This window comes from Larimichthys crocea, chromosome XXIII (genome assembly GCF_000972845.2).
Source record: "Larimichthys crocea isolate SSNF chromosome XXIII, L_crocea_2.0, whole genome shotgun sequence".
NCBI classification, from domain to species: domain Eukaryota; kingdom Metazoa; phylum Chordata; class Actinopteri; family Sciaenidae; genus Larimichthys; species Larimichthys crocea.
Window position 1 is genome coordinate 7672821 of NC_040033.1, and position 12182 is coordinate 7685002.

General features: G+C 40.8%; 1 protein-coding gene across 1 annotated transcript; it reads left to right on the plus strand.

Annotated features, from left to right (window-relative positions):
- The first annotated feature begins 1125 nt into the window (after positions 1 to 1125).
- On the plus strand, positions 1126 to 11230 carry mettl4 (methyltransferase 4, N6-adenosine). Its single transcript, XM_010744104.3, has 8 exons — positions 1126 to 1640; positions 2861 to 2926; positions 3767 to 4127; positions 4389 to 4458; positions 5619 to 5793; positions 5877 to 5983; positions 6104 to 6195; positions 10896 to 11230. Exons 1-8 carry the CDS (start codon positions 1410 to 1412, stop codon positions 11159 to 11161), a joined length of 1368 nt encoding a protein of 455 aa, XP_010742406.3. The 5' UTR covers positions 1126 to 1409; the 3' UTR covers positions 11162 to 11230.
- Positions 11231 to 12182: the final 952 nt, after the last annotated feature.

Genomic DNA, 12182 nt, shown 5'->3' on the forward strand with positions numbered 1-12182 from the left:
AACGATAGTCTAGTGTATTAAATCAAGTGCGCCCGTATTACAGAATATATGGCAAATGCATGTAGTGCATGATACGGAGCGAGCAAACCTATTACGCCACTGTAAAATCCCTTTGATCCATAATTTCTGACAAACGTTTGTACACTTGATCTCAGGACCATCCTGACTGTTGACTCACTCAGTATCATTTTTGAGCAATTCAGCCTCAAAGTTCATTATTTTGAATTGAAAAGGGCATTATGTACAATATTTACTCTACTGTAAAATCAGTTGGATCCATAATTTCTGACAAAGGTTGATACACTTGATCTCAGGACTGGAGTGAGGATTAGCCAAAGTGTATCAACCTTTGTCAGAAATTATGGATCAAACTGATTTTACAGTAGAGTAAATATTGCACATAATGCCCCTTTTCAATTCAAAATAATGAACTTTGAGGATGAATTGCTAAAAAATGATACAGTAAATATGCTTTATACTGAGTGAGTCAACAGTCAGGATGGTCCTGAGATCAAGTGTATCAACCTTTGTTGGATCAAAGGGATTTTACAGTGGCGTAATAGGTTTGCTCGCTCCGTATCATGCACTACATGCATTTGCCATACATTCTGTAATACGGGCGCACTTGGTTTAATACACTAGACTATCGGTTTGTTTTCTCGAGATCTCGAAATAATTATCTCGTTATCACGGGAAAACAGAGGAAATTATCTCGTTATCACGAGAAAACGGAGGAAATTATGTCGTTATCACGAGAAAACGGAGGAAATTATCTCGTTATCACGGGAAAACGGAGGAAATTATGTCGTTATCACGAGAAAACAGAGGAAGATTAGCTCGTTATCACGAGAAAACTGAGGAAATTATCTCGTTATCACGAGAAAACTGAGGAAATTGTCTCGTTATCACGAGAAAACGGGTGGAATACAATGTATGTATGTATGGCCTTTTAGGGCTTCGGTGGAATACAATGTATGTATGTATGGCCTTTTAGGGCTTCCATATTTAGGGCTTCCGTATCTATATATAAAGTGTTTTATTTTATTTTATATTTTTTCTACCTCAGTTTTTTTTTTATTCTATTGTATTTGTATCGTATTTAGATATACCGGACTCCTATGACGACCTAATTTAGAAGACCGGAAGTGTGTCGTGATTGTGACGCAGCATCTCCTCGTACCGACTGTCTTTGGTTTCTACGGAACATCGCTGGGGTCAAACAACACGCGTTTCCGCGAAAATGAAAACACGAGCACGCCGCTGAGTTTTTAACTGACTTTCAGTATCGTTTCCAGTGAACTGCAGGTTGTTGTTGCGTAGAATGACAGGACAAGGCGTGTTGAGAAGGAAAAACTGCACCCAACTGGATTAATCATTTAATTTAATTACCGCTGTTTCAGTTTCACAACATGTCCGTGTTGCTTCACAACATCCAGGGCTGGGTTTTAGATTCATGCTCACTCATTGATCGCTGGTATTCACGCTGCATCCGATATCAGGGTGGTCAGAAGTCACGTGTTGAGTGTCGTTTTAAAAGGCAGTGTTTTCAGGTTTTAAAAAGCCACTTCAGTGTGAGAGCCTGTGCTGCTGCGGATGGAGGAAACGAGGATGTGTTGCAGAAAACAGACAAAGCATCAAAGGTAAAGAGCCAGGTGCTGCTCAAACTTTACTTTACAGCCTGAACTGCTGATCCTAGAGCTGTATTCAGACACCCAGACTGTAATTTATGTGTTTAATACAATATGAACCATCTTTTATATTTTCTAAGCAAAAACTTCCATCCATGAATGACTATTAACAAAAAAGACCTCACCTTTAAACTGGCTTTATAAGTGAGACATTATGTTTTCTTCACATCTTACGAAGGACCCAATGTGTGTAAGATCTTAGTTGCATCAAGCAGTGTAGTTGCAGATTGTCAATCAACTGAATACCCCTCACCTCCCTCACCCTCACCTTCCAAACCTGCTGAAAGAAACTAAGATGGCCACAAAACTCACAAGAAATGTGACAGGCCCGTATGTGGAGCCAGTGTTTAGTTTAGTTTTGCCTGTTCTGACTCCATGTAAGAGGACACACTCTCTCTGTAGATATGAAAGATTAATTCTCAGGTAATAAAATACAACAATCGTTATGTTCAGGTGCTTATAAAGTATCATTTGGCCTTGGAAAAGACTGTCTGAACATTACAAAACAAAGAAGGACTGCCTCTTCTATAACTGATCTTTTCTATTATTGTTTAGTTTGATTAATTATTACCCTAATGAATCATTTTTTCTATAAGATGCTACAAAATGGTCAATAATAGATGGCAATATGTTTCCAGAGCTCAGGGTGATTTGTTATTTGACAGTCACTCCAATATATAGATATTACGTTTACTATCACATATGACGAAGCAGCTCATGTTTGCTTTATGGGAAATTAAATTTCACAGAAAATGTAATTGATGTAAGAAAAAAAAACTATCATCATTATTTTCACACAAAGTAGCACAGACAGAAACAATGGTCAGGGAACAGAGACTGTGCTCTGCATGAATTTTATCTTCAATAAAATATTATTTGGCCTTGGAAAGAGAGTCTGAACATTACAAAACTATAATTGCGTATAATATAATATAAGATGAAGAAAAGCAGCAATTGTGTGTAAATGTCAACGAAAAAGACGGAAACAGTGGTGTCAGGAAGCAGACAGTGTAGGGACAGGATCGTGGAGCAGAAAACTCTCTAGATGAAGGTCAAGGAGACACAATGAAAAACAGAGACTGGCTGGAAAATAATGAGGATAGGCTAAATTATGAATTTATTGCCCTTTTCATGTGTATCATTCAGTGTGCAATTATTTGTTTGACTTCCAGAAAAGAAAACGAAAACACAGCGAACTCAACCAGGGGGAAGTCGATTCACAGGCCTTCCATGAGAAGGTAGGCTGAGTCTCATCCTCTAACTTTGAGTCTTCGCTGCTTGAAAACGATTTTTGCACACATAGATTGTATTAAACTTTTCATGTTTCACGGAGATGACAGTTTGACTAGGGGGAAATCCAAACGTCAAACTCAAATTTGCTCGTTAAATGTCCAATTCCAGAATAATCACAGTCACTAAACAAAGGTGTTCAGTATGCACATTACATAAGTTAAAGTGTAGATACTGATTGATGAACTTCATCATCAATGTTACACATCAGAGTCAGGTCTTGGGGAGAAAACTTCTATATATGTGAAGGACAGTTGTATAAAGCCATTAATTAAAGACTCTTTTAAGTAAAAGTACTCATTATGCAAAAGGAATAATATAATATTAATACTATTTGATCATAGTTACAGATGCATCCGTGTGTTAGGATCACTTTAATGTTGCAGATAGTAAAAGGTGGTGCTAACTTCAATATCATCCTGGTTAGCTTTCTTTATAGTAATACATAATAATAAATCCATTTCCTATAACCACTTATCTTATCTTATGGACAGGAGGCAGAGTACACCCTCAACAAGTAATCTCTTTATTACAGGGTTTACAGGGTTAACCATTCACACTCACACTCACCTAGAGGAAATTTAGATTCACTAATCAACCTGTTAAGTGCATGCCTTTGGACTGTGGGAGCAAGCCGGAGGGAACCCATGCAGAAACATGGGGAGGAAAACATGCAAACTCCACACAGAAAAGCCTTTTTGAAATTTGTAATTTAAAATAATGTTTTATATTTGGCACTGAAAAGCACTGATGAACATTACAAGTTTTTACTTCACTTTCAAATACAGATCAGGTCTGTCATCCTGGAGGGAACCAAGACCTTGGTGGACTCTGCTCGATCCGTTGGACACCTGAACGGAACGACGGACGCGGCGAAAGAGCCTCTTCCTTCTCAGGAGTGCAGCCTCGCTGCTCTTTGTGAAATGGCTAAAGAACTCCCTCTAGTGGATGAGGAGGAACTGGAGGAGTGCGTCCAGCAACTTGTTGCTGAAGATGGCTGCACTTCACACGTCGACCTGTTCTCTCGGGTAACAGAGAACGGTGCGGACTCGGCTATAGTTGTTACATTGATGGGAGAGCAGTATGTAATCCCACCATGCACAGCCTTCCTGCTTTCTGACTTCACAAGAATGCAACCTCTAGTCCACTGTGAGTACAATGCTGGAAATCTGAAAATAAATGTGTTTTTTCAGGACATCTGGAACAGATTTGACAAAATGCATCATAACTGCAGCCACTGCATTGTGGTAACGTTTAAATTATGATAAAAGCTGTTCGGTCGTTGGTCATTTTGACAATAATACGACCACCCCTTCCAGAAATTATCACTGTAAATACTTCTAGTATGACTCAGCGTCTTTCTCAAATGAGATGATGTTGTTTACTGATTTTTTTTTTCCCCTCACACAGCTGGAAGTAAGTTTGACTTGATAGTTATGGATCCACCGTGGGAAAACAAGTCTGTGAAAAGGAGTCGCAGGTAATTTGGCACTGAAACATTTTAGAAGGTGTAAGATGACGAGGCTTTCTTTTTATCTCCAGTGATGACATTTATGTGTTACAACAGCACAAGAGGGGTTAGTGAGAAAGGGAGGAACTATTCACAATAAGATAAATCACTCTCAGTGGCCCCTTTTTAAAGGTTTATGGCCCTCGAGTTGTTTCTATCTCAGTTTGTTCTGTTTGGGGGATTTTCAGGTCGGAAGACATCAAAATATTCAGTGTCTAAAATACAGGACAAATTAAAAGTTTGACCTGATGATGGCACTAGATGAAAAGTTCAATCCATCCAGTAGCTGTTGAGACATTTAACTCAGAATAACAAATGTCAACCTCAAGGCGGCGCCAGAGGAAAAGTCAGGAGATTTACTGAAGTCACGATGATGCATTTCATTTCATTTATTAATAAGCACAGCATGCATTAATCAACATGTCTGTGACAATGGAAGAATAGAGACAGACAAATCCCAAAAGGAGGACACAAGCCACGCAGAGCAACAGGAGACAACAGAGCATCAGTACAATAACACAGCAGCAACAAATGCTATTCGGGCACATACATCCATGCAAGTAACACAAAGTGACAAACACAGCCATGAAGAGAAACAATAAACAATTAATACAGGTCTTTATATATATCTTGATTAATATACAGGTCAGTAAAATAGTGATATACGCTGTACACGCCAAGAACATGAGGTATTAGTGGATATTCCATACACACCCAAGCCTACTGGACTAATTATTTTTGCACATTTTTATTTGCACTTGTCACAAATATGACCTAAGGCAGTAGTTTTTAATGTAGGGGTCAGTGCATCTTACGGAGATATTTCACTAAAGTAGTAAAAAATCTAACCTGCTGGTGGCGCTAGAGGAAAAGGCAAGGAATCACCAAAGTCATTGCAACACATCCACTCTGAACCACAAATGTTAACCTCACGGTGGCGCTAGAGGAAATAATAAGTGTCTGGTAATGCCTCAGATTTATCTTGGGAAGCATTGGGAGGCTCCCGACCCCGAGGTTAGGAGCAAATGCAATGGACCGACAATGCATTTATTTTTAGTTTATAAGAATCATACTGAAAAACAGATTGCATTTACATATCATAACTTTTTTCATCTGTTCTCACAATAAAGATACAGCTTTTTGCCCTCCACCCAGCTGAAACGCCTCCCTGTACCCCTGCTGGCGTCTCCGAACTGTTTAGTGGTCACCTGGGTCACAAACAGGCCGAGCCACCTGCGTTTCGTGCGTGATGAGCTGTATCCACACTGGGGGGTAGAAGTTGTGGCTGAATGGTTCTGGGTGAAGGTACACACACTTTGAATAGATATTCATGACATAGATGGAAATCTGATTGGTGTGATTCCAGATGTTTTGCTCTTTTCCCTCAGGTCACCACATCTGGACAGTTTGTGTTTCCACTGGATTCACAGCATAAGAAGCCTTATGAAGTGTTGGTGCTGGGCCGATATCGCCCCCCTGCTGATAACTCCACAAGGTGTGAAATGTTTGACTTCTCCGTGTGTGTCTGTGTGTTCACACTCTTCATGCTGTAAGCTTTAAATATATCCATTTATAATTTATATATTTATTCTCAGACTTGTTTTCAACCTTTCAGCTCTTCAGTGACATCAGAGGTCCCTGTGGAGGATCAGCGTTTGATTGTGAGCGTCCCGTCAGCTCTCCACTCCCAGAAGCCTTCACTCTCAGGTAAAACATGTGTCTGAATGCCAAACTAGTCGGTATATCCGAGAAGTACAGTGCTGTTATGTGTTTTACGGTGCCACCAGAGGGCAATGCTGCAACATCAGTGATTGTTATCTTGGTACACGGCTCCTACTACAGCCTGCTGTAACATACGCAAAGGCAAAGGTGTGAGTCAGTTATTTAGGTTTGCATGGCTGAAATTAAAAATGTGCTACTCTGATTTCATTCCACGTTAGAAGAGAGTTACAATTACCTGCAAGATTATGACCACAGTGTGTTTTTGTATGAGAAATAAACACGTATGAGTCATTATATAAGTAGAAATATCACACTCTTTGAATATACAACTTGCTTTTCCATTCATAAAGTTGCCATTTTTCTTTTAAGAATGCTGACAGTGTTTGTATACGCCTGTGTTGGAGGTGAGAAAAATGCCCAAACTAAACATGAAGGGTCTCTTGTATCAGTAATACCTGGAGGACTTAAATCCTCAACTCATGACAGTTTTGATCTGTCAGTGTGCAGACATCCGCTGCTCAGATTTGATCAGATCTGCCTGTATCTGCACAGATTGTGGCATGGCAACACTTTTACTTCAACGTCTACTTAGGATCAACGTAAAAACCTTCACAATGAATATGCAGGGACTATGAATAAGAGAGAGGCTTGACGTCATTTCCCTCCCTCTCAGGGGAATGTGATTTATTGTGCAGTATGGTGAGCGAAACGCAGCCAGTGCTTGCCGGTGCCCTTTGAGAAGCACAGGAAAGCCTCCACCTCATGGAAGTGCCTGGATATTGTTGAAATATGGTAACTTAAATCATAATGATGCCACTGTGGAGATAAAATACCCTAGAGACGGGATTGAGAGTGATTGTGTTCAGTCTCCTTAGCATATTTATTTCAGTCACTCCACTTTCTCATAGTTTCTTTATTTAGATGTACAGCTACAAGATGAAGAAACTAATTTGCACCAATAATTAAAGACACATTTATAGAAAATGACTTTATTTGTGCTGCTTTTTCTTTGCATATAGGCCAGAATCAGCAATATCTCTCACTATTGTGTAAGCTTGTTGCATCTGTTTTATCTCCAGGCACTACGTTCATATTTGTGTTTTTGCAAGAGGTGAGAAAGCTCCGTTGGCAGTGGGTGTGGCTCAAATCTGTGATAGTAACAATTGTAAATTGCAGCGTGTCTTGAAATATTAGAAGGGCGTGACCCAACTCTTGCACAGATGCCAATAAAAGCAGAACATTGTATTTATTTAACTATTTGAGGTGATAATTTAACACCTCAGGGCTCGAACTGCTAGAAATTTCAAATATGTCCAAAGACCTTTGGCATTAATCATCCTGAGCTTTGTTAGTCTCATCACAAGCTATCATCTCCGTAATTCTGCTGCACTTTGTTCTCATGTCGAGCATGTCAGGTCTGCTAGAGCCAGTGGGCAGCCTCACTGGTGTGAAGCCACAACCCTCGAAGCCTGCGGGGTTGAGAAACCCTGACCCACTTCTCCTCCACTCTCAGATGGGGCTCCTATCACTGACATTCTCGGTTGCTATGGAGAGATAAGGGACACCATTACTCCTTTACAGATACAACACATCCAGATGGTCAAGCTGCCAGGGGAAAAAAAAGTGTTTGCACTTCTCTGAATGACAAGACGTGTGGTTTTTATTAATTAGGGCCCCCTACAACTTTAGAAATTGTGAAAAATTACGTCTCTTTCCAACTTGGTATTATAATTAGTGGTTAAAAGGCTGGTCGTAACATTCGTCTCAGAAGGAGGCACAGTGCCAACTGTGTGGGTTGCATTACTGTTGATTGGGGAATGGTTTTGTAACAGGGATCTATGCACCATTATCTTTCTTTTACTTGATCACATTTATGGACCATTTAAAAAGAACAAATTCAAACATTCTTCAGATTCATTAGATCTTCATAGTGGTTGTTTCAGAGTCTTGAAATCCTGATCACAAAGGGGGTTTTTTTATATTCTGTGAGACTGTGACACTATGGTATGTGAGATGATTGTAATTGTTTTGGTCCAGTTGGACGTTGGAGAAGCATGGCCTCTAGGGGCTACTTGACATTTTTGGATCCACTGAGGAAGATGTAATTGGTGTTTACATTTCGATCTGTGTAATCAATAAAATTCTTTAAGATTCTTTAAGTACTGAAACAGGGAAGCAGAGTAAGAATGCTAAATTGAAATAGTGCACTTGCATCCTTTTTTTCCAGAGATAAATTGTTCTCTAAACCACATGGGGGCAACGCAACAAGTTGTTACTGTAGTAACATTGCAGAGACTGGCGTCTGTTTAAACACCCAACAGATTCAGAGAAACATTTTCATTTGAAGACTTGTTTTAGTCCAATACTCTTATTTTTGCTCGGTTTTGTTCTCCACGAAAGGATCTATCTCTGTTAGCTTCATAACGGTAACCTTGCTAGGCAGTTGCTGTTGAGATCACAAAATCAAAAATTATGTCAGACTTAGAGAGCATGTAACAATATTTATATTTGTATATATGTATGAAGAAGGATGTAAATGAAGATTTAGATGGGGCCAAAAGCAAGACCCTGTGGGACTCCACATGCGTACTTAGAATCAAAGTCATTGATTATATTTACGTAAAAATATTCTATTGGAAAGAAAGGACCGAGAAATTAGTTACTGTACTATAATTTAACTAATGGAACAGTATTGGTGTTAATGCTGGATCAACCCTAGAGAGAATATAAGAAGGCTTGAAGGCAGTATATCAAAGACTGAAAAGGTTCCTTGTCTAGAGAGTAGTTAAGTAACACCTTTCTTTCCTTCAGGCCTCTCTAGGCAGAAGTTTCATACGTTGTCCCATTTCAAAGTTAAGAGGATAATTAGACCTTTTATTCTCTGTGTTCAGCTGTGAGGGCTGAGTCACCGGTTGGGGTTGAATTAGTCGGAGGGCTGCATGTTTGGCCTTTCCACTCTGAGATTCTCTGACGTGCGAAGAAAGAGAAAACGGGAGGCAGGACACCACATTGTGCAGGTTGGATCGGTTTAGGGATCAGACTTTTAGTGCTCATTAACTCCCTGAGTGTTGGCTGAGGCGAGAGTCGGGGCGGTTTGAGCATGCACAAGAGCAGACAGAGTAGCACAGGGGCAGGGGAAGTGAAACGTATCTGTCAGGTGTGCAGCTCTTGGAATATCATCACTTAGACTCAAGGTCACTGCCAGTCTCTCCACATAGAAAAATCTGTGCTGTGCTGTGACCGAGCTGGGCAGTTGCCAGTGCTATTAACTTCCTATTATAGAGTAACAAGCGAAGTGCCCTCATAAGAAATGGATGCAGTGCAGTAATCTTATAACCTAACGACTAGGGTATTAAAACGTCAATTTCTTTTTTGTGACCAACTTTTTTATTGGTTTATAACATAAGTCACACAAAATGGCACAAACGTTATGCATTTGACTGACAGATGAGAATATAATAACAACAAACGTCTCAGGGCAACTGTGGTTTACATTTTTACCGTGCTGATGTGATGTAGCGGTGTACTCCAGGGTGTGTCAGTGCACCATGACATCACTGTCCTGAAGAAGAACCATACAGGGCAGTAAAACACTACTTTCATCCTGGTGTTAAAAGCTTCAGTACAGTAACATGGACCTGTTTTCCCCCATGTTTTGTGTCAAAGTGACTAATGGGGACAGTTTTTGAACTTCATCCAATATTAAGGACACGAAATGGGCTACAATGTAATCCCTCTGGTGCAATTGCGCACCATCAAATTGCGTTCATTAAAAGTGCTTGAGTAGCTCAGAGTGCTATTATAAGTGTCTGATGACATTATGAAAAAGACCCTACAGAAAAATGAAACATTTTCTGTGTCTTTCCCTTGATCCAGTCTGTGAAATGGGCAAAGGGTCACAGCACCCACAGGAACACCAGTGGTCTCTTGGGATTTGCAGCCTTGCAGCCTTGCAGAAGTTGGTTCACCCTCCTCTGACTGTTCCCCCTTTTCTCCCCCCTCTTCATCTCTACACTGCGGCTCAAATAAATATGACCGACCATCCCCATTGCTGAAAGCAGCTATTTACCCATGACACTGAGCATCTTTTACATAACACTAAGCTACACTATCTGTACTCGTGCATCACTACAGTCACGTTTCCACTGTTGACTTCCTGCAACAAGTCACCTCAGCCCTTCTGAAATTTCAGAACGAGACTTCCCCAAGAGTGAGACTTGATTAGATACACATCGGATGAAGGGAAAGGAACAGATGATGCTTGTTTGAGCAACCAGCAACCTTTATTCAGCCCACCTCAGGTCAACAGACGAGGAGGCAGGATTGTCAAGATGGTGACGGCCAGAGCCACCACACTCTAAAGCTTCACAACGGCTCTTCAGAAACCTGTTTTTCACAGCTGCTGACTGCAGCACTCTCGCTCAATGCTGGACCAAATTCAAAAATTGTTGTCCCCATTAGTCACTTTGACACAAAAACATGTGAAAATAAAAGTCCAGGTTCAAAGTTATTGAATAAAAATAGAGACAGCACGCCTATGGCAGGTAGAACCGGTTGTTCATTGGGTCTGTAGGTGAAATATAAAGTTATAATGTGTAGGGGCACATTGCACAAAGAGTGAGAGGAAGATGGGTCAATAAGGGCCCGAGAACCCATTCATCATCCTCATTTCTTTCTTTCTGCAGAGGTGTTAAAGCCCTACGTTGGAGGTGAGGCCAAGTGCTTGGAGCTGTTTGCCCGATGTCTTCAACCTGGATGGACCAGTTGGGGCAACGAGGTGCTCAAGTTTCAGCACACAAGCTATTTCACTTTGACACCAGCAGATGAACGAGAAGACGTTTCCAAAGGCGAGGCCACACGTGTGTGCACGGACAAACCCACAATCACACCGGTGTTAAGCTCACCTGGAGAATCCCCACCTCCACGTCGCTGTCCGACCACCGTGGACTAATGACGGGCCTTCTGCACGTGTCACATCAGCATTTCAGTGTGTTTTTAATAAAGATTCAACTCCAAAATATTTCGATAGCAGCTCCCTTTGATCTGTACTTCTCATGCACGTGGGACGTTTGACTTATTTATGGGTCAGGGTACATTTTTAAGGTGGTTAATCACAGGGTTGATGATGCATTTGGAGAGATGAAAGTGCATTTCTGTGCAGCTATGTTTTTAACTCCCCGCACTGCGATCAGATAAACAACACGAAAGGTTTTATTTTTTTGCCTTTCGAGTAATCTTTGGCACGATATTTGTCCTGAGGATGATCAAAGTATTTCTGTTTTTACTCGTTTTTATGCTGTTTTGAACTGAATTTCATTTTAATGAAGAAATAGTTCCACGTTGAATGTTTGTAACTTTCCTTTAACTGAAATTTTGTTTAAAGTTGAACTCACTGTTGTATCCTTCACTCTGTCTTTGTACTGTCAAGGACGCCCAGCTCTATCCTTACATAATTTGTCCCTGAAATTTCCTTGTTTCCACTGAAAGCGTGCTCTTCCCCGTGTCACACTTCTAACCGTCAGCATAGCCATTAACCTACCTTTTCCTCTTGGGTGGGGCCTCTCTAATGAGTCTGTGGTCTCCAGAGAGAGGAAAGGTGGTGGGGTGGCGGTGCTGTGGGGATGAGCGGGGCTGTCTTTACGGCAGAATGGGGAATGAGTTATGGCCACTGCAGCACAGTACACATCACAGCTAATGAAGCCAAGGTGTGACTCCAGCAGGATCATTTACACATTACCTTGTCATGCTCTCTGGCTCTCTCTCTCTCTCTCTCTTAGCACACACAGCCAACACACCAATCTATACATCTATTTCTCCTTATCTGTCCAGACTAAAGTTAGAATCAGAGGTAGAGAAATGCTTTGTAGAGGAATGTTTCAGTACCATATACAAAGAGGAAAAACAACAGTGACAATGTGAGTTTTCAGCCACTGGGGCCTTTAAGTTTTAGTTGTAAGTAAATTTGGCTTTGT